The 23,218-nt window shown below is 40.2% G+C and overlaps 2 protein-coding genes across 2 annotated transcripts in view; both read right to left on the bottom strand.

The window, feature by feature from the left end:
* Positions 1-12,807: 12,807 nt before the first annotated feature.
* Positions 12,808-14,584, bottom strand: sox21b (SRY-box transcription factor 21b). The gene has a single exon (XM_061054558.1). It carries the CDS (start codon positions 14,582-14,584, stop codon positions 13,841-13,843), a length of 744 nt encoding a protein of 247 aa, XP_060910541.1. The 3' UTR covers positions 12,808-13,840.
* Positions 14,585-14,769: 185 nt separating this feature from the next.
* LOC132987467 (ATP-binding cassette sub-family C member 4-like) overlaps positions 14,770-23,218 on the bottom strand; it is a 63,760-nt gene continuing 55,311 nt past the window's right edge. Inside the window, exon 31 of the mRNA XM_061054557.1 lies at positions 14,770-14,855. Within this exon, the coding sequence (XP_060910540.1) occupies positions 14,844-14,855 (12 nt within the window). The 3' untranslated portion in view covers positions 14,770-14,843. The remainder of the gene's footprint in view (positions 14,856-23,218) is intronic.

Here is a 23,218-nt window from a genome sequence, read left to right as displayed (position 1 = left end):
AGTGTTCTAGAAACTGGTGAAAAGCTACCAATTCAAATCTTTTTTGTTTTAACAATAGTATATTGTAAGTAGTGAAAGTGTTATGTAATAAACGATGTGTGAAAAGAGGCGCCCTAGAGAACCCACACTAGGCTGTTGCTTTTCTTCTCAATGTTTTATTTTTCATCAAGCACATTTTCTTATATTTTATTTTGAAAATGCGTATAAACTGAAAACTTAAAAAGGAAATGTTTTGCTTTGAACCTAACTGAAACAGTAAGTGTTATTGCTAAGAGGAAAAAATATTCACCATGACTTAAAAAAAAAAAAAACTCCCAATAATCATTATAGCCTTTAAAAAAAAATCAAGCACAGGTCATGTTTTCACCTTTAAAATGTTCTCATTATTTTCATTATAGCTGTTGGAATATTGTTTTAGGATGCCTTTTTGTTTATGTTTAATTAAAACACATATATGAGCCTCTTTTGTGATGTTTCAGTAGATATTTTTAAATATATCGGGGGGGCATGATGTAGATATTCTAACATATAGCCCTCTCTTTTTTAAAGGAAGGACAAGAAACCAACATGTCAAAGAGCAGGTCTTAAAAGTCGGAGCTATGAATAAATACAGTGAAGTTGATGTGTTAGTAGGCTTCTCCTCTGACAGTCTACCCGAGTGTTGGAGACAGAGTGATGCTGTTCAGTCAGAGGGTTACATGCAGTATCTGTAGACAATAGCAGGGGGGCAGTGTTGCTGTTTCTGGGAGACCCTGGTTCACTGGAATAACTGGCCCTAACAGTTTGCATTTCCTTCAGGATGTGCCACAAAATATGCCATGAAATAGTCTAGGATTGGACATCTTTGTACTTTAACTGTCACCATTTCAAATTTCAACCATGCCGAGCAGTGACTGACAGAATATACAGCGGGCTGGGTGGTATGCAGCCGTATGAAATGACTAGCCTGCATAGAGTGTTAATCCTCTTTAAGACTCCTATCCATCTCCAAATTAATATCTAGGGGCCACATATTCCTCTGCACTAGTTTGTACTCTGTATAACCCATTTCTCCAGCAAACTGATCAAATTATCCACTGGAAAATAAGATTAATAGTTATGCTGCAAAACATGCTTGAGGTCAATTATTTGGGAGATTTCCCGCGATATCCTCATTACGCCATAATGCCGATTCAAGGACGAGCAGCATGAAGAACAGTGTTGTAGATTAATTGCCATTAAAGGTCAACATGCGTTCAAATTGATGAAGATGCTATCCATCTCCATCGCTATGAAGTGCAAAGTATATGGGAAACCTATAACGCTCATTACATGCATTTAAATGAGCCTGTCCTAATTACTAATCAGTCTCTTGTACCATTAGAGATGGAAATTAGAACTACAAAACAGACCCCTGGGCGTCATTCACTCAGAATATATTAGAGTTTCTTTTAATAACATTGGCATTTGGAGAAATTAATAAAAAAAACGCTCGAAACTTTGTCAAATATTAGAATAATTTAAGGCGGAAGTGTCAGTTTTTATCACTCCAGCTTAAATCTCTAGAAGTGTGTGACACTAAAGAGCACTTGTTTGCGAATATAACAGAGCAGTGTGATATATTTTGTTCATCGGCTCCTTAAAAAACAAAACTATACTGTTTATTTTGCTATGCCCCAATCAGAATATTGGCTAGACCCTTCAGTGATTCTTTCTTCAGTGATTCCCGCCCACCTCTCTGGCAGCTTACCGATTTACATTTGAGCATAATGCAGGCATTAGAGGAGGCACAAGGCAGCCCTGATAAGTTACAAAGTGCTCCAGGGGTAAACCTCGTAAGAGAGGGTTTGGAGTTATTTACAGCGTTCAAATCCTTCAAAAATTCATGTCTGGAGGATGAGATTGGTTTTGCAGTTGATGCTTTGCACACAAAGCAAACACAATACACACGGAGGGTGTTTAGCTCCAAATGACCAGATGACATTAATTCTAATTGACTGATCTCATCCCATGCTTAGGACCAGTGTGTGTGATACTGCTCAGGACACAAGGGCCCTGTCAAGACACAGTGTTCCACACAAAGCGGCAAAACACAAACACTAAAGATTGGCTTAAGAAATGAGGAACACACAGGACTAAAAATGATTTTTAAATGCAATTTAATTTTCAATGAAGCAATACTTAAGTTGTATGGCATTTTCTATTCAGCGATATGTTTTGATTGTGCAATTCTCATAATAAGAGTGCTCGGAAATTGCAGAGCCCTTACAAAGGAGGTTAAAGGCAATGGAATTCCTTCTTATCAGAAATGCTCTCTGTACAGTTGTTCCATTTGAAATGCATTTAATTGCAAATAGAAAAGAGGAGAGAGAAAGGCAACAATGCGAGGGTCTGAAGCATTTTTCCCGTCTGCTTTGAGTGAGCGTATTCAAATCTTTGCGGGGCAGACAATGAAGGAAAGGAATCGTGCTCTGAATAGCCTCTCTCTCTCTCTCTGTTACTCTCTCTCTGCTTTTCATTCCCAAGCCAATTCACAGCCTTCTTCTTCTCTGCGTGTTTGGGGCGGGCTTTCCACATCCAGCTCAAACTTCCTTGCCACCGTAGAACAACACAATCCACCTGATAGCACATATATGCTGTCACTTTGTCACCCAGAGAGACCAGTGTGTCGTCTGCATATCATTATCCACAGAAATCTTCATGCCACACTTTGAGGCTGTGCTGGGTTTTTCACCCACTTGTTTGACAAGGATGACGCCTCTCACTTGCGTCAGGCTTTTTTCCGGGCCTTTCCTCATAAGCCATGGCCAAGCACTGACCCGAGATCCCGCTCCCCGCTTGCTCAACCGAGGGGAGGAGTATCTGGGGGATCATGGGACACAAAGTGCTTGAAGCCTGCGCCTTTGTTGGGGCAAAGCGTGGGGAGAGAGAACACCCCCAACAGATATGCTGACAGTCTCAGGGGAGCAAGAAGAAGTTCAAGCAAGAAAAGTGCACCCTTCAAACTTTCCAGTGCAGTGCTAGGAATTCTATTTTTCTCAACAAAGATTTATACATATTTATACAAGCCCAAATACTGATAGGAAGGTGGTAGAAAAAAATCTTGGAATTGCAGAGGTAAACTATATGTAAATGCCATAAAGTAATAGACTTGTAGTGCAAATCACACCATTTTATCTTTAATTTTGCTTTCGTACCCTCCCCACCCCCCACCCCCCCATCATCCTCTTTCCTCTGGCTTAAAGGTGCATCAGAGATATGCATTTAAGCATATTCAGAACACGGGGCGTGAAATTAAATGTGTGGCAGAGTGAGAAAAATATACAGACGCTGGAGATGCCTTAAAAATAGTCATTTATGCAGATGGAGAGGAGTGAAATCATTTGCAATGGGATGACCCTCTCTCCAAGCATTTCTCCCCTCACTGTTCTTCCCTAATCTTGCACTGTATCTTCATTTTTCATTGAACTCGCCAGTTTGCTGCTAAGCAGCCTTGTAGATAAGGCAAAGTGCTAAAAGGAGACGACAGAAGGAGCTCAGTGGGCCCGTTTCTATTGCACTTTCACCCAAGGCAATGGGCAGAATTTAACGGATTCCTTCCAACATATGTTTTTGCCAGATAAGTAAACAGTGTGTGTCGGAAATGAAAAAAAAGCATTTGCAATTTAATGACATTACAGCTCCCAGCTTAGCCCGCCGTGCTGCGAGGCGAGGAGCAGAGAAAGGGGAGAGCGGAAGAATGGAACCGGGTGTCATCAATGTTTTTTTTTCTTTTCCCTTGCAAGAAGCAGCACTGAATTCTTCTTATTCTTTTCAAACCCCTTCCCTTCTCCATCCCTTCCTGCTATTTTGTTCTCTTGCCCATAGTTTCCTCGCCTTTGTCAGAATGAAATTATCTATTATTTTATTCAAAAAACTTGCCTTCCCTCTGCCATTCTACCCTCTCCAACATCTGATTCCCTCAGATTTTCCAAGCTGAAAACACATCAACCCTGGCCGTGGGTGCTCTCTCTCCTCCTCCCTCCCTCCCTCTCTCCACCCTCACCCTTCTTTGTCTGGCTTCATCAAAGTGCAATAGATGCTTGGCACAATAAAGAGGAGCAAGCCTCCATGTTGTCATAACTTTGAGACCAGCAGTAGGTGATGAGTTGGAGAGAGAATCACCTCAGAGAGTCCATATATCAGCGGCAGTGAACGATCCATCCGTCCTCTGTGAAACTCACTGATTTTCCTCTTTTCTCCCTGCCGGCTGTCAGGCACTGCCTTATTATAGAAGGCTAATTGTGCAGGAAAGCAGATTATGAGAGAGGTAGGATGTACTCCTTGACCATGTGCTAATGTGATGACAAGTTTGGGGACCCTTTAAGCAAAAGGCGTCGCACGCCAGGGCACTTTTGGCACCGGCTATAATCTGCCTTTGGTATTAACTCAGCAAACCGGCTTGTTTGAGTATGGATCAATCGCTCGCTCATTATTTTTACAAGAAAGCTTTATATTCAAGGCGCTTTCCTGGTGTTGATCTCTCATTAACCATGCTATGTAAATGCACTGGCAATCCCTGTGTAAGGGATACGTCACCCCAGGGCGCAGGCTTGCAGAAGCATGTTAAGAAGAAGAAGAAGGGGCAGGAAATTTGGGTCAGTCTCCTAGCCAAAACTTGAATTTCAGGTTTTTTTAGCTTAAAGCCCCCCTGCTCAGCTTTTCTCTTTTAATGTGTTTTTGTTTGGTGATGTTATGTTTTAAATGTCAGCCCTGAAGCCGTCCAGCAATTTAGGCGGCACAAAAAGCCCTGTCTCAGTGTCTCTTCCAAGTGTTCATGTTACCTCTGTAATCGCTGCTGGCTGCAACATTACACACACTCCATTCACCGCTGGTCTTTTATCACCTCGGAGTGTATTCACTGTACAGGTAGAAGGTTAGATAGGGTCAGAATAAGGCGATAATATTACAGCACAAACACAATCGATGATTAGCCGCAAAGAGTTATTAGCCGCCTGCTATTAAGCTAACTTGTGTTTCCAAGCTAAAAGGCCCTGACATGTGACACTGGATCCTGAATCTGCATGAATTGAATTGGCTGTCAAGATACATTGTGCATCAAATTAGGGAGGAAATATTTCAACTTGTTTACTCATTTCTTACACACACATAGAAACGCTCTGCTCAGACATCTGTTCGTCTGACAAGAGATCATGTCGCACGTGGTACAAGAAATCCAGGATTCTGCCATATTTGGCTCCACTGAGTACTGGCATGGTGAATGACGCAACAGGAAAGTGAACCTGACAGCACCAGGCAGCGGCTCGGTGTTTCTTTAGCGCCCTACATACATAAATCTCTTATTATTGCTGTGTGTTAGCGATGTATATTTTTACACCTGTCTGCACTAATATCAAAGTGTAGAGGTTTGCTTTTAGACATTCAAGTTCATTTGTGTCTCCTGTAAGAGTTTGTATGGGTGCCATCTCTTTGAGTAGTAGAAAAATATCGCTGCTATTCCCAGGTTTCATTTTGAGTTTGAAAAGGCCTGTCAAAGGGCACTGTTCCACTTGACCCATTTTTTATTTTTTTTTGCACAAACATGATTAAAAATGCTGAAAGTTCCAGACTCGTCCGTGGCTCTGTCATACACAGCAGCAGTTCAATGCTACAGGCTCCATCTAAACCATCGTTTTAATCGAAGTGGTTGCAAACACAGATAGTTTTGTTGCAGAAGCTGAATAAAAGCATGTATCGTTCATGTGAAATAATAAAGAAGAACATTTTGAAGAGTAGGACCTCTGAGTGGCTCAAAAGCGATAGAGACAGATGTCTGTCTGTCTGCAGGTACTTCAGCATCTCCTAGCCTTGCCACATTTTTGTTAGCAGCACAGTGCGAGTGAAGGCCAGACTTTTGATTGCGTTCCCCTGTTTCACATCCTTTTATAGAAGCCTTTTCTTCCTGCACACACAAGCAAACAAAGCAGGTATAAATACAATGTTCAAAAGCCATTTACCTTCAAAGTAACCCTTTCTGCAATAACAAAGAACATGGAGAAATGTTCCACAACACAATGAGACTTGGCACAGCGTGATGATGCGGCTGAAGAGTATGCAGGGTGTCTGAAGGACCTCTGTGTGTGATGTGTGGTAGGACCATTCATAATAGATTTGTTCTGAGGGCCTTCACATTGCCTCCCAATTAAGGTATGAAGTCATGCTCCTTCATCAGTATAACTAATGGCATGTTTCACGAGGCGGCCATGTTTTAGAGATTAAAGATGTGTTTTTGCACGTGTTGGATTTTCTGCTGAATATGATAAGGTGTCCATACGGATTATTGCTTTGCTGTCATCAAAGTACGAACACTCACATTCTTTATGTCGTCATCACTATGGCATCTTTATGCTTGTTCCAGTGCGTTATGGCATGGCTGCAAAGGTGTGTGGGAAAAAAAATCTGACAGCTGCAAACACAAGATCAGTGTCAACCCTAGAATTCAACAGCAGCTACAAAAAAAAAAAAATCATCTCTTGCAATTCGGACCAGTGATTCTGCACTGATAAAGACAAATCTCATCACACATTTTCCATTAGCTGCCGAGAGACGTATCATTTTACAAAGATCTATTTTGCAACTGTTAATTACAACAAGACTGCAAAATTTGACTGCTAAACCACAATATCACAATACAGCATGTGAATCCTGAATCAAGATTTGCAACCCATAATCCTGTTTAAATGTAATAAATAATCCCTGTGAATTAATGTTGGCAATATTTCATTTTAATAAGTTCTTGTAAAAAACGAGTGAGAGAGAGAGAGAAAATTGATGGCATTACAGCTCACTCACTTCAAGTGTGGCTGTGAGTGTGCAGGCAGCAGGAAATCATTCCTTCTCATTAAAGGTGCAATCTTCGCACCCTGCAGATCTTTGTTGTAATAACTGGGGAAAAAAATAATCTCTTTTATTGATAGGCACATGTAGCAGAAAGTATGCCAAGTGACAGGTACTTATCTTTTTTTTTTTTTGCCTGTGTCCTGTGTTAAAGGAAGATATAATTCTTTGTGACTGCTCCTCGGGGCATCAGCTCTTCAACTTCATTATTTCGACTCATGATAGATATATTTTTCTCCTTAAAAACCTGAGAATTAATAGGAGAGCCGGCAATCTCTGCCAGCGGTCATTTGGAAATGGAACAAAAATGTCACATCATTTTAAAGAGCATTTTTTTTATAGGCTGCTCGCTAACATTATTCTAATTTATTGATGGATTCATAGAGTAATCTTATGCCTCATGTTTTAGGATATTAATGTAATGATTTCTGAGACTATACCTGGCAGCTATAGGATCTTTTGAAGAAGTCTAATCTTGTCAAAAAATTCAATTGTGTCACGTCGCAACATCTGAACTTCCTTTTTTTCCTTCAGTTAAATGTGCTTGTATGTAGTGTTCTTATATTAAGCTGCCTCTATAGTGTTTAAACATGCCTGTTAAATAATGCTCCTGCCCGTGATGCTCAACATGAATATGGAGCCATTAGTGCAGTGAGTTCCTTCAGACAGCAGTGGGAGCTTTAGAGTCAGACAGCCTGATGACAGTCTGTGTCTCACTTTGTACATCTCACATTGTTGAAACACAACAGCCTCTTGTTCATCTTTGTTTGACAACAGAATAAAGATGTTCAAATCTATTTCAGAAACTCTTCAAATGGCTGGTTCTTGATTGTTTTATCATATTTTAAATATATATTTTTAAGTTATATCACTTACAATTTGACATTTTAACGTCCAAATTCGACTGTTTATTTTCTTTATTTGTTTGTTTTCACAGGGACAGTGTACAACCTATTAGCTGTACCAGAGTTAGCTATAAGCTCATTTACATCTGTAGTCCCTAGGAGACAAAACAAACACTAACAGCATCTACACAACAATACACAACCACTGAACAATGGCATTACATTAATCCACAGTGAAATTCACAAATGATATTCAAACCTGAATAGGCTAAGAGCACTGCACAAAAGCTATACCACAACATACAGTATATCTTTAAAACAACACATCAATACACAACAACATTATCAAACAGAGTTCATGAAACATCATGTGTTTCTGTGTGATGATAAGGACATGATTGGGTTGATTTGAGCAATGATTTCATCTTAGAATTAAATTCAGCAAATCTACAGCACTCTCTGATTTCACTCGGTATGGAGTTCCAAAGAATGAGAAGCTCTGATAGAGACGGCTGATTTACCAAACTCAGAGGATCTCTGCTGTATTACACAATCCCCTCTGATGGCGGTCCTAGTTGTTCTTCTTCTATCTTTTATCTCTATGACGTGTGTATGAAAATCAGAATTTGTTTTCCTTTAAATATGTTTCTTTTCTTTTCTTCATATGTAGCAGAGTATCAAAGTGATATCCCGGTTATGGATACATGGTTTATGTGAGAAATGCTTTTCTCTTTGTTCACTGAAATTGTCATTAACAGAGAAAGATGTGTACAAAATGTTAACTATAATTATTAGATGACACTGATCTCACTGTTAAGTGTGTGAATGTTTAAGATTTTACAAGAGGGGATATACTGTAGAATGCAAATTATATAACTCATTTACATCTGCCCTATCTGTAATATTCCTCCAATTCTAGAGACCCTAACAGGTGACGGACAAATCTGTTTATGAACACACACCAATTATGATATATGAGGGTGAGAGCTACACAAAAAGAACATAAACACAACATACACAAGCATTATAATACAACAATGTTTAACAGTTAGGAGAACGACTTATTGCCTGTAAGTGTAAGTTTACTCTCTGAAGCCCAAATCTAAAACATGTTATCAGAGTATTTCTTATAAATCGAGTGGCAAGATTTGAATATTAAGGAAATGAATTTTACCAATGAAAGGGCCCGAGACAATCAAGGGTTAATCATCTGAAATGAATGCAAAAGAGTGAGAGTATGGACTGTACTATTGGATTCCAAATTATTTTGCATACATGGCTGTATCGAAGTATGGAACTGTTTTTGAAGAGGGCTCAGTCCTGTATGATCTAATGCATCCTGTTTCACTGGGTTCTGTTGTATTGTTCTGTCTGTGATGTTGTTTGTTTTCCACCATCTCTTTTTTTTATGTAATTTAAAGGCCAGGGACAAATAAGCTTTGTCGTGTGGCATCGTTTTACAAAATTTTGCGTGTGTAAAAAATTTAAAATCAATGATTACATCAGCTACCATCAGGTTTAAAAAAAAAAATCAAAGAAATATTCTACTGGTGCTGGAAGTGTTCAGAAGTAAGGCTAGGTCTGTGATTTTGTTGCTAGTTTTCTTGAATGCAGAACCTTTTTAAAAGCCAGTTCACTCGTCCCACCTGCAAAACTCACGATTAACTCACCTACCCCCCCAACACAACCCATCACCCCTCCCTCCCTCCACCCATCTGCCCCCAACCTAATCCAAGCGTTCCCCCCATGAACTCCGGCGGGGGTCCATCGACTTATTGCATTATGTACTATTAGACAAACTTGGACTTCTTAAAGGTATGTTCAGACTTCAGAGGCTGTGTGCCATGTTTGTAGGGATGGACTGTACAGTACACACACACATTTCTCATTTCTCCTGGTGACCTTGGGCACAGTGACACGTCAGGCTTTGATTTGCCACGTCGGGTGTGTTGCGGAGAAGGTGCAATGCAAGATAATTTTGGGCATTTTTTCCCTCCTGGGAGCATAGAGAAGTGAGAAATAGAGTGGGAGATTACAGGTAATATGGCACACAGCCTTCATAGACATTCTTGACCCGACCTGATGATGGGGAGATTGCTCGAGGAGAGACTTTTCACACTTTGATTTGCCTAAAATGAGATGGAGAAGTCAGTGATCAGACTCTTTGAGGTTCTGGCTGTGTATCTCTCAGAGTTGCACACAAACGCTACGACATCCCAGGTAAGCGAGAAGCAGACTCCTGCAAACAAATAGAGGAAAAATATCCTCAAAGAGTTGATATTGATGTATTATTCATGTCAGAAAAAAATACTGAAATGATCCATCTCCAGCCATTGAAGCCAGCTGATAATCCACATGCTGGTGGGGCAGCCCGGGGCGAATTAGGGATGAGGTAACCATTGTACATCCCTCTGAGGTCAACATGGTTGAACTGGTGATACATATGTATGTTAATTTGCCTAATCTCACTTCTACAAATGTCTTACAGGCACATAAAGGGTTTAACACTAAGACATAATGATATCAGGGCATCAGGCGGGCGGCTTATGAAAACACGAGGCAGACACAGCTTTAAATCTGCTGTTGAGACCTTTTGTATCCGCTGTCCCTTTAGCTACAGTAAATACTCAGACTAGTTTACTTTGGATTTCAAATTTCTTACAAAAGCAAATTGATACTTTTTATTGTTTATCTATAAAAGCATATATAGGAACATGAAGAAATCACTCGAGTCGTTGCACTCAGTTTAAAACATTTCAACGCATATTTAAGGCCTGCTCTGTATTCTGTAACTTATTAAATATTTTAAAGGTTTAAATACTTCATTTTAAAGCATCAGTGCCAGTTTGTTCTGAATTTAACACACAAGAAATTTAGAGAAAAATTGCTTTTGTCGATGGACCTCTTAATCTGAAGTAAACACTACATTTAGATTCATCTGAAACACTCGGAGTATGGGGCATAATGATCAAAACGTTCCTTTTTTACAGTAACCTACCGTAAGTAAAAACTAACATGTTCAATTATATTTGATCTTTATTAAATTCTAATTGAATTGAATTTAAAAATGATGTAATTGTCTACATTTTTTTTGCCCTTTTGATGCTTTTTACATCAGGATCAGATCCTTCATAAGACTTGTTCTTATTTACCATTAAGAAGATTCTGAACATTTCTTTGAATAAAAAGAGTTGCTGTTGATATGAACTACGCATTTGGTCTTTGGATGCAAAAGCCAAAAACCTTTTTTTTTTAAGGACTGGGTGAAGGTATTCATGTTGTTTGATCAATTATTTTCCAAGTAATAAAAAATGTGTCTTATAATCTATGAATTTTAATTTATTGGCCGGGGTTTCATGAAACTCTGAACCAAGAGTTGAGGAAAAAGAAAACACATTTCATGAAGAAAAACTTTCTCCCACTTATTTCCATCCATGTATGTCCACCTTTCACATGCAGTTCCCGTCTTAGAAAGAAAAAAAAAAACATAGGCCATCTATTCAAAAGGCATTTAGTCCATTTCTTTCTTGGCCGGTAAATCCATTCATCAATTGTTCTGGCTTGTAGATTGCATTCTAATGCTAATCTAGCGTGTTAAATATCTTTTTGTTCCCCTTTCACCGTTTTGTCATTCAGTTTATCCAGTTTTGGCCACCCATTTTATTTATTTATGCGCCTGCTTCTATTCATGCGCTCATGTATTTTTTATTATGTTGTTTCACTGTCATGCAGTGTCAACTCACTCCATTCACTGTGGGCTACTTGAAGGGCTTGCAGGGACAAAGCGTGTACACATTGCACTGCTATTCACTCCGGCCAGCTGGATCGGCTGAAAAAAAAAGCTTGTGAAAAGAAATCCTCCACAACGGACACAGAAGAAGTGCACAATGCTAACAGTTTTCCAAATACCACTGATTGCTTTCATCACAATGAGGGAGAGCAGCCGCTTTTGCTGAGCTCCACTTCAACAAACAACACCCTCACAAAACCTCCCAACCCACGTTTTGTTCTCACACAAAACCTCCTCGACCGTCTAAACGCTCCCAGGGCGGAAAAAAGTTCATTCAGCTTTCTTCCCCCATTTTCTTTAAGAGAAAATTTAATAAAAAGACTAAAGAAAAAGGAAGAAATGGCCACTGAACTCGTCATGCAGGTCTTCTTTAACTGACTTGACGACCTTGTGTTGTGATCTTTACCAATATTATTTCAATATTAACCTGAACTTTTAGATTTTCTTTTCATTTACCGTGAGTTGTTAAAGTTTAAAAAAATAAAAATAAATCATTTATAATAATAAAAATGAAACAAAAATGTGGCCTTAAACGGAAGCAATAAATTCCAGGTGCCTTAATTTTCGTTTTCAATTTGCTGAGAATGAAGTGTTAACGCCACCCGTTTTTGACAGCTTTTTATTCAGACTGTAAATGCAACACAAGGTCACTCTGCGCGTTATTTTCGGGGCCAAGAAGGAAGTTCCGTGGAGAGGAGTGATCGGGGTGTCACAATGGAGAACAGAGTGCTGAAAGGGTTTAATTAACCGTGACGGAGATAATTATCCCTGGACTGTCCAAATTAGTTTTGCATAATCGCTCTGATCCTTATGAATTAATCTCTCAGTGCAAGCTAACAGGGCCGGTTTGCTTAAAAAAACGGAGGGCTGCATTACACGTTAAATGTGAAATGTTATGTGCACGCGCACCCAGGTGCACGTGAGAACCTGGCCTTTTTAGGACAGGTGCTGCTTTTGGCTAAATGAATACCTCAGCGTAAAAACTCAGTTTAGGATGTTTTAAAGTCTCAAAGACGAGCTTGTTCTTGACCTTTTATATTTTTCTTCATGGGAACATAAAAGCTCCTAGTAGCCTACCTCACAGTTTTATCTTCCTCCCTATTCACGATTAGAATTGTGATAAATAAGGTTTTGGCTCTTGATTACAATGGCTTGATTTAGATTCCCCCCACATACACACCCCCACCAAAGTAATGCCTTTCAAAGCGCGGACAAAAGCGGCCTTTAGAGGATACCTTACACTTCACCTGGACTGCAGGAGGAAAAGAAAAGATAGCAATCTTGTTCATCTCATCAAGAACTACAGCCGCGATTCCCTTCCGTTTCATCCGAATACGCTTTATTGTAGTCCTTTTGGCTCAACAAGTGAACAGTAGCAATAGGCTGAAGTACAGAACGGAGGTTAAAGAAAACACAAAACATACAAATTCCATAAGAGTTAGTTAAAAATGTTTTTTTTCTGCTGCACATGGTACGAGTGGGAGGGTGAGGCAACAAGAGAAGATCTTTGAATAAACTTCAATGTGCAATTGAAATTGAAACTTTTTTTTTTTTTTTTTTTACTATTTGCAGGAAGGGAGAGAAGACCCGAGAAGTTGCAATGCACATGAAATGAAAATCACCTTGAAAATAAATTACATCCTCTATGTTTCAAGTGCAAATATCACAGAACTAGTCTTGTCCTTTTTAAAATTGTCCGGGTCACCATAGATTCCACTAAACAATAAATATTACAGACATCTATAAAACGGTTTAAAAACTCAAAATATACACCGGATTTCTAGGGAAATAGGCCTAAGTCTGCTGGCCCTATCTCAAACACTAAGCCTATAACGGCAAATAAACTAGAGTCATTTTTATCTGTACACATTTAAAGTCATTGAAGAGGGCAGAAATGTTGTGACAATCCTCCTTGATCCGTGGATTATAACCCATTGAGGAGATGTGGCGATCCTGTGATTGTTGTGTTTGCCCCCCCCCCCCCCCCCCCCCCTCAGTCCAACAGGTTAGTCGAGCAGGTGCAACTTGCAAAAAGATCAAAATGAAATGGTGTACCTTTGAAAAAGAGGGTCGTCACATAGTGCAAGCTGCACTGGTAACGTTTCCTCCTTTTTAGTCCTTTTCCTCTGAGAGCTGATGGTTGAGGAATATTAGATTAGAGAGTTCTCTAAATAAGCATTACCTTAGATAAAGGCAGTAATCAATATACATACACATGTGATATCTGAGACGACGAGCACTTCATCACATGTACAAGTTTGTGCATGCATAATAAATCTCTTGCATGAATAGCTTTTTTTTTTGTTTCTTTTCACATTGGGTTTTCTTAAAGAAGTCCAGAGCGGGCCTATCATAACGCTGCAGCATACGCAGGGTACGGTTCAAGCTGAGGTTTGCCCATCCCGGGCAGCAGGATGTATGCTAAGGGCGGCTGGAGTCCCGCAGAGGGCCAGCCCGTACAGTTACAAGGAATCATGTAGCCTGGATTCCCCGGGGAAGGGTGCGTGTGGGTGTGGGTGTGCGTCCCGCCACCTACACTGCCAGTCCCGGTGGTGAAAGCCGTGGCGCCAGGGTAACCCAACGGAGACGCGTACGAAAACGAAGGCGGGGAAAGCTCGGTCATCTTGGATCCCAGATCAAAAAACGAGTATGGGTTCGTGGACATTGACGGGTTGAAGAAAACCCGCGCTGCTGCCGCTGCTGCAGCCGCCGCAGCCTTGTCCGGGTGCCCAAGCATGGACTCGGAAAGAACTCCAGAGGAAAGGCCGCTCACTTTGAGCGCGTCGTGCTCCCCCAGGTTATAGGGCACCGGGAAGGAAAACTTATCTTTCTTCATGAGAGTCTTGGGCTTCCGCCTCGGTCTGTATTTATAGTCTGGGTGTTCCTTCATGTGCATTGCGCGAAGTCGTTTAGCTTCGTCGATGAATGGCCTCTTCTCAGACTCTGTGAGAAGTTTCCACTCCGCTCCTAGTCTTTTGCTGATCTCGGAGTTGTGCATTTTGGGGTTCTCCTGAGCCATTTTTCTGCGCTGGGCTCTGGACCAGACCATGAAGGCGTTCATCGGGCGTTTAACGTGATCCATTGGTTTAGACATGTCGGCACAAACTCTCTATGGAAAAATAATAAATACGGAAAAAACAACCTTAAATCAGAACAAAATCCACACAATGCTCATTTAAAACTCTCAAATAACAGTTACATAAATAACAGATTCACATGTACTGAAGCCATGCTTTCGTTACTCACTTGAGACTTTAATTCTTCATCCCACCGTTGATATCTTCTGTAAAGTACAAGTGGCAGCGTCCTTACGAGTGCTCAACTTTATGTTTTCTGCTCCATGGTGGCATCCATCAGTGATACGCCTTTAGCAAAGAAGAGGAGGAGGAGGAAGAGGGAAGAAAAAACGCTGTCTTGTTTTCCTCTTGTCGCCTGAGACTGTCAACCACCACTCAGCAGTAGCATTCACGCAAGTGGATGATAACTCCCGCTTGCCCCATGTGAAATACAGGCTTGTGTGGCAGGTAGTGAAAGTGCCGCGTGCGCATGCGCGGTTGCAACCACCACAGAGCGCAGACGACTGCTGAGCGATGTTTGAAAAAAAAAAAAATCCCACCCTGTTTGAAGAGGAAACGCAGCTCGTATTATAAGTCTTTATTTATACTGTGATGTTTTTTTCCCTTATATATCAGAGCGGTGACCTCGGTGTTGTTAGGCCTCATTAGCTTCATATTCTGATTTAAAGCTTATTTATTCTAATAAGCAGCGTGTCACCCCCCTGATTGTTTAGCTCAATTGAAGAAATGATCTCTTTACTCTTGCAAAGGATACACCTGAAATACCTGCGAGTGGAGCCTCTTACTAACACACAGTAAGGCTTGGTGAAAGCTGCAGCAGACAGGAGCACACTGTAGAAGTTCATTCTCAACTTGTGTCAATCGAAAGCAGCACACTCCCTCATTCAAACGATGTATCATTACACGGCTAATCGTCTCTTCCTCTATTCTTCATTTGCTTCATTTACAATCAAACCAGCTTGAATATGCCGTCTCACCCACTCCCTTTAAACCCTTGGTGTCTATCCAGCCTGCCCCCTCTCCCTATGGGTGTCACTGCTATTGAAAAGTAATGTGTAACAGCCGACAAGAAAGGTAAAAGAACGTCTTCTTTAATTTTCTGATATTGTTGCATTTGTCCGTAAATACACAGACTACCGAGGAGGTCTCAAGTGTTTCTAATCGTGCGCGGTGAAATTAATTACTTTCCTGAAATCCCCCCAACTCACTTTCACTTCAAAGGACTTTCCCAAGGGCAGCGAGTCGACAACTGAAATTAGGTTGTCGAATATTCAACTAAGCAATTACACTTATCTGCGGGACTTGTTGAGTAAATTGTAGGTTTAAGTGGTTTGTTCTCTCACCTTCTACCGTTGTACGTAATTATATGTGTACATAAAAAAAAGAAATAGAAAAGGGAGGAATCGAACAATATTATAAATGACGAATTAGGGTGAAGGTCGAGCGTTTAAATTAGGATATAAAAGGATGTCAAATTCAATTAATTGTGCTGTTGTTGTGTTTTTAACGGTTTAGCCTTATCCAAGACAGTTTTCACAGTAAATAATGTTTTTTTATTACACCTGTTTTTATTATTCAAAAAATAAGTGGAAAATGATCCCTCCTCAATAAATAATTTGTCTGTTAATTGAACACTGGATGAAAGTTGAGTGATGACGTAAACATATCCCAAAGTCATGCGGGTTTTTTTTAAAAGTCTTTTTCATACCTGCACGTGAGCCTGAGGATGTTGAAATATTTCTGTTAACAGGGATTAAACTTGTGTTTTTAAAGCACCTCACTGAGGGTTCACTCCTTTTTGTCTCAAGTAAAGACACCTGACAAGGTGACGATGATCCGCGCGCCAGGACGACCAGCTGAGAGACAAAGCTGCAGCCTCAAACCGAGCTGAGGAGCAGCATCTCTCAACAGCGGCACGTCACCTCGATAACGTTATTCAGTCACTCCGCACGACAAACGATTCAAGAAATGGGGTTAATTATTTGAACAAGTCACGGTGCAAAAGTTCTTATCTTATTATAGACAGTTGCAGATGTAAAAAAAACACCTTCAGACATGCTTCCTCCCCCCACCCACTGCTTCCCTGGAATACTTATAAAGGCCTATTTTTTTACTTGATTATTAATCTCTAATTTTTTATGCAAATTATTTATTGTTTTAGATTTTTTGACATTGAAAATAAATACCCCCACTTACTGTTTTGCTCCTAAATCATGGCCAACTTTTTTATAATTACATGTGTTGCAGGATTTCCAAGGCCTGTAGCGGAGCCTGCATTAATGTGAGCAGCATGTTTTACTGATCAAAACCTGAAGATTTGTTGTATCTATTTCACTAAACACCTCATTTTTATGCAAAGTGAGAAAACGTTTTTTTTTTTTTTTAATTTAGTAATTAAATAAAGATCTGATAAAATAAAATAAAAATACACAAAAACAATCTACACTGTGTTCCCCCTCTCTTTTACCTCAGCCAGGCTGCTGGAAATAACACTTAAATAATTCAAGATGAGTTAGTGAGAGTGGGAGAATTACCTGCCGATAAAGCCCGGGTCCAGCCTCTGAGACGGAGCCAGCACTCCCACCTCACAGCACACTGATGATAAGACTGAATAGAAAAATATCATGCAAATATAGAAGGCAGACAGCAGCAGTAGCAACAACAAGCCCATGGGGACATTTTTCCTTACCAGGAGAGATCGCACACAGTTCACTCTAAAGTGCTCAAGCCATCACTCTGAAATATAGGAGCCCCCAGAGGTGCAGGGATCTTCATGATAGCAGCAAACACTTTATTCTGCTCACACTCCACTAACTCTGGGAGAAAAGCACAACAAATTATAGAGAGGCTTGATGAGGATAATCCCAGTTTGCATAAAAAGCCCTCATGTGTAAAGAATACTGTAGGATGTGTACTTTACCTCCCAAAATATTTACTGTTATTCTCCAAAAGTGGCTCCATAGGAGGCGGAGGGAGGAGGGAAATCAAGTCTTTAAATAAATCTAGTTCAAGTTGACCTCTTGCTATCAGATCTTTTAACTTAAGATGGATAAACAAAACATATCTTCTGTTTGCCACTTCAAACACAACAGAGTTTACAGCCACATGAAAAGTTTCCTCATTATCAGGGAGGTTTGAAGAAACGCAAGAGGGAGGGGTCCTGATTGTGTACCTGATGTGGTTTCCTTTCTGCCTGTCTGATCACAGCTCAGCCCGGATCTTCCCCCTTTATTCCGTTTCAGCTTTATATATTTATATAAATCTGCTCCCATGCAGGCCGAGCCAACGCTCACAAAAAAATCAAACTGGTAAATGCACGTTAAATGAAAAGCTTTCATTTTCATTAATCCTTATATGAAGACGCCAATTGCTCCACTTTTTACAGCTGATTTTCAGATTAAGGGTTTACGCTGCTGATAAACAGCACAAATCTGGAGCAAAATATTTCATTAGTTTTGCTAAAAACCCAATTAAAGGCATGACGGATATGAAAACACTAAAGCTTTCAGGAAGGGAAATGTATTATTGTTCCAAACATAATTACTGTTTATTTTCAGTTCACTCTTTTCATCATTTAGGCCTTTTCTAAAAGGCTGCAATAAATTCCACTAGCAGAAAGGTGTGCATAGAAAAGAAATGACTGATTATGGCTACAAAAAAAAAAAAAAATTGTAAACACATTTTGTAGCAAAGCAAACATGCTCCACACACCAAAGGACAAGAGTTTCCTGCATGATTTGGCGAGTATTGAAAGTCAATTTGTCACCATCAAAAGCCATTAGCTGCAGAATCTTATCTTAAGTGGGCCTTTGATAAAGTGCAAATGACAAACAGTTTAGGGATCCAATTGATTACTATTTAAAGATGATTGCATTTAGATTAGAAGTCATTTTGTCTAATGAGGTTTCTTTACAGCGTCTACAATACGTAGAAAACATGCTTAAGTGCAGGGAAACATAATGATTGGATTGGTTTGGAGACAATGGCCACTTCAGCCTCCATCCCAATGAGTCTCACAGAACGTCTGAATACACATAATTAATGTGAATAAAGTTAATATTTTTTTTTGTGGTTTAAATATGTGACCTATTTTGCACGTTGTGTTCTCTAAATATATTCAATAAGTGCCAAATTAGTTGTGCAGTTCTTTAATCATTCTAATTATACAGTCTTTATTGCTCCTTAGGGCAGACTTTCGTGTCTTTGTCTCAGTGGGAATTATACTGGTGGAGAACCAAAATATTTACTCAACCACAACCTAAATATTACGCATATCAAGAGGAATTGAGAAATAATCCTCTCATAGAGCACAGTATTAACTTAATCACATTAGTGGAAATACTATTGATAGTGGTCATGATCCGCGGCAAGGGAATCTGTAATTCACAATAAAACAGCCATACAAGACAGAAAGCACACTACAGTGTGTTAAAGACTGGGGAGAGGAAACAGGCAAATGGCCCTGAGGATGGAGCGTGTGTGTGTGTGTGTGTGTGTGTGTGTGTGTGTGTGTGTGTGTGTGTGTGTGTGTGTGTGTGTGTGTGTGTGTGTGTGTGTGTGTGTGTGTGTGTGTGTGTGTGTGTGTGTGTGTGTGTGAATGATGGTAAAGAGGTAGGAAGAAGAGGAGTGATTGTCAGTTCAATCTTCGAGGACCTGAACTGACAGATACAACAAAGTTTGAAAGCACATTATAGAGGGAGAAAAGGCTTCCACAGAAGGACGCAGAGTCCGCCAGGGTGATAAGACCTTCATCTTTTAAACCGCTGCTTGTCAAAGTATTATGTGTAATCTCACACTGCAGAATATCTCCCGACAGCCTGAGGGGCAAACAAAATAGCAGCCGCAATCAAACGACTTACTGGATCATTAAAAAAATCCCACCTTTTCTGAGAAAAAAAAAAAGTCAGATTTTTGAACTCTGATTTCTGTAACCTCCCGCAGGGCGTGTGTTTTGAGCTTACACACACTTTTGTCACATCGCCCTGTGTTCCCCCTCCAGGCTCTGTAGATGACTTTTCCCATGATAGACTATTTTGAACCATTTAGAGGATACATTATCACAGGCCTTTCTTCCTCATTATACTCCCCTTATCGCCGCAGCATCACTGCAAAGCCCCCAAATAGAGAGTTGTAATTACCCAGACTGCCACCTGATAGCGGCCCCTTCTATCAGCTTTATCACTGCAGGTCCTACTAACTCATCATAGGGACAGAGGGAAGAAAAGGCCCTGCTTGTGGCACAGATAGCTCATCTCTCGGATACATTTATGTCTCCAGTTGGGATCAGAGAAAACTGATGCACCGAGGAAATTTTTTATCCACCCCTTCCCTTCAACCCCACAAAGACTGCTCTCTCTCAGTCCCTCTCTGAGTCTCCCGCTCTTTATGTGGAAGCTGAATTGAGGCTGCTCCACAAACAAAAAAGTGATCCAATCTCCTTGAACCCGTGGCAGAGCAGTAACACGCTATTTGGGCTTTCATAGTGTGCCGTCGCCCTTCAGAGTGAAGCAGAAAGAAGAAGAAAAATGCAGAGGGTGACTTCATTTCTAACATCGCACACAACGACAAAACACTCCTGTATAACAAATTTGACAGTGTAGTGCTTCCAGCTTATTAACCATCTTTGACCCGTGTTGCAAGTTTCAAGGTGTTGTGAATAGAAAATGTCGAATGAAAGCTGAAGATTTGTCGAGTGAACAGAAGGTGGAAACACAACATGAAGTTATGGTTAAGAGGTCAAGATGTATTCATATTCAGAAAGTTAAATGTGATCAAATCAAATTGCAAAACTGTTCAAAATTTAATTGGCAGGTCTGCAATTAATTGAGAACTTTTTTGACTGTCTATTGTCCGCTAGATCTCAAGGCAATTCATGAAAACAGGTAAAACGACACCTTAGAAAGTACAAAAACAGATGATTTAATTACGCTCGCACAAGAACACTGACCTTGACACTCGGACCAAACGATGCTCTGAATAAATATTTATTTTAGTGTAAAAGTCACTTTGAAGTGTTGTGGAAAATACTTGAGTATTGAGGAGGGTCTGAGTGAATTCAGTGGATAAATGTTAAAATTACATCTGTATGAAAACTATTTTCAGTCCACACCTTGAAGTTTTACTGAGTTATGTTTTAAAAAAAAGACTTTACATTCATGTACATTCATCCATGTTCCTTATTATAGTCTTTGTCTTTCTGAATTACATCTTAATTATTAGATAAAGAAAAAGACAGAAAAGTATGATCCTACCATTCACTCCATTTTTTTCAAACCCTTTACAGTCTGTAATTATCTTCCCATTCAGGGTGCGTATCAGCATGTCTTTGACACATTCACACCTCCTGCATCTCTTCCTGTCGTGTATTGTGCGTGAAGCCGTGCTCTTCTCTATTACTTGTAACAATGAAAGCGCCTTTGTGCGTCTACTCATCAGTATGTCAAAGAAGCAGTCGGAGTGACTGTGACCTCCATCAAATGGGGAAATTGTGAGGATGCATAGGACCTCTATGGTTCCCATGGCCTGAACCTGAAAGGACAAATCAATCTTATTTGAGGAGATTAAGTGACCAAGATAATAACCGTGTCATTGAGAGAAAAAGTCACTTTTCAACAGGAGGGAAATAGACAAGCTCCTGCAGATGGCTTTTTGTTGCAGCTGAGTGTCACGTCTCTCTAGGTGTATATAGAGCTGTGGTGTCTGACAAACTTCAAGGTCAGAACACGAGGAAGATACAACAACTGGAGCTGTAGTCACATGTTGAAGGAGTTCATTATATCTGACACGCAGCACAAATGATTTTTGATCTTTAGACTGCTCACATGCTCCTTGGATGGTCCAAGCTGAGAAGTCATTCTTCCTAATCCTAATATGGAAACAACAGAATGAAACAATTTACATCATATTGTTCAGAAATAAAGCAGCTCACTCCACATGGGCATTAACTAATGACTACAAACTTATAACAAATTACATTGTAAAATGAGCCAAGAATTAACAACAATAAATGACTTATTGAAAAGTTTCAAGCAATAAAGACAATGGTTAGTTTGGTCTGCAATGTTTCTCGCTATTATGACAACAGTTATATTAGATTGGATTACATTTGATATATTCTATTTTCACAGAGGCAATATTTCCTTAATCAGTAATGCCAAAGACAAAACAGCTTAGAGCCGCTTCAGGTAACACAACAACAAAAACGAGTAACAACACAAACTGAACCATAGGCATGGACAATAAAAGATACAAATAAATAAGATTGATACTATTATTGATATGATGTAAAAAGATCAGAATTAGACTTGACCTAACCTGACAACTTGGCAAATCAGGTACCAAAAGTTTCCTTGGACTTTTTAAGCTCTTCTCAGGACTAGGGGAAAAAATACATTTTCCCCTATTTTGGAAAACTTCATGAATGCAGGGATCATGCAAGGTCTGTCAATTTGTAGTTTCTAAGACTATTTCTGCCAGAATGACAGAAGGTGCATCTATTGGGCACAATGCAAAAGGAACTACAGAAATGCAGTCATTGGCTGTTTTTTTTTTTTAGGCTAAATGTTTACAACAAGTTCAGCTGGACAAATAAGACTATAGATCAAGTTCCCTCAAAGAGACTGAGAGATGGACAAGAGGTAACACATGAGCCATGATGGGTTTTCAAATATCAAGTCAGGACTGGTACCTGTTCCAGAATCAGGCCCAAACAAGTGCGTGTGTGTGTGTGTGAATGTGTGTACATGTGTTTCCTATAAGCATTTGCTTGAATGACAATATGATCAATGGGAGGGCAAGTGTCCTGTCAGCACGTCCTGTTCGGGGGGGGGGGGGTCTGGTTGTGGGGGTTGACAGTAGCTGTCTAAGGTGATCTCATTATTTGATGGACACAGCAGTGGAGAGGCCGCGCTCATATTGGCCTCTCCCATGTTGCTCGCTCAATCACGCCATTACTCATGCAGAGCAGCCGAGGCACTTATGGGAAATATTGATCATATTTTGACAGAGTATTCTCCCGCCTCTACATAATCAGCAACACATTACTGCCACACGGCACACACAGTTACAGAGTCATTAGATGCCGATGCAGAGGGGTTGCACTTATCAGCATTCTAAAGCAGGCAGCCTGTGTTTGTGAAGTCTGCCTAATGATTTGAACTAATCTGTTTATTTGCAATGTTTATCTAAACACTCGAAGAGGGGAGGGATAGTAAAGCAAGGAGCACGGCTTTTGGAAATCAAAGACTTCAAAGCGCTAATCGCTGGTGTGAAGATTAATGAATTACTCTTGCAATTGCTCCTCACAGTTTCACTCGTGCTGTTATTTTTTTTATTTTATTTTTTTACGTCTGGCTGAAGTCAATCCCTGTGCAAATCTGCGTTCTGAAAAGATAGCTAAACCCCAAAAGGGCAAGACCCCTGTGCGAGTCACATCACTGTCCCATAGGACGCTTTCTGCTAAAGATGCTGTGACACGTCTAAAGAGCAGAGCTCCACTGGGAGGCCCTGAGGGATGTTTGGCATTTGGCAGCACAAGCCAAAAGTCTCCTCTCGGTCCAAATTAAGCCCTGCCGAGGGTCAAGTGAAATCAATATGTTAATCCATAAATTGTCCAGTGTGATAATTACTAAGAGGAACAGTAATTACAAAAG

This window comes from Labrus mixtus, chromosome 13 (assembly GCF_963584025.1).
Source record: "Labrus mixtus chromosome 13, fLabMix1.1, whole genome shotgun sequence".
Taxonomy (NCBI): domain Eukaryota; kingdom Metazoa; phylum Chordata; class Actinopteri; order Labriformes; family Labridae; genus Labrus; species Labrus mixtus.
The sequence above is the reverse complement of the archived record's forward strand: the minus strand, read 5'-3'. Positions and strand labels throughout refer to the sequence as shown.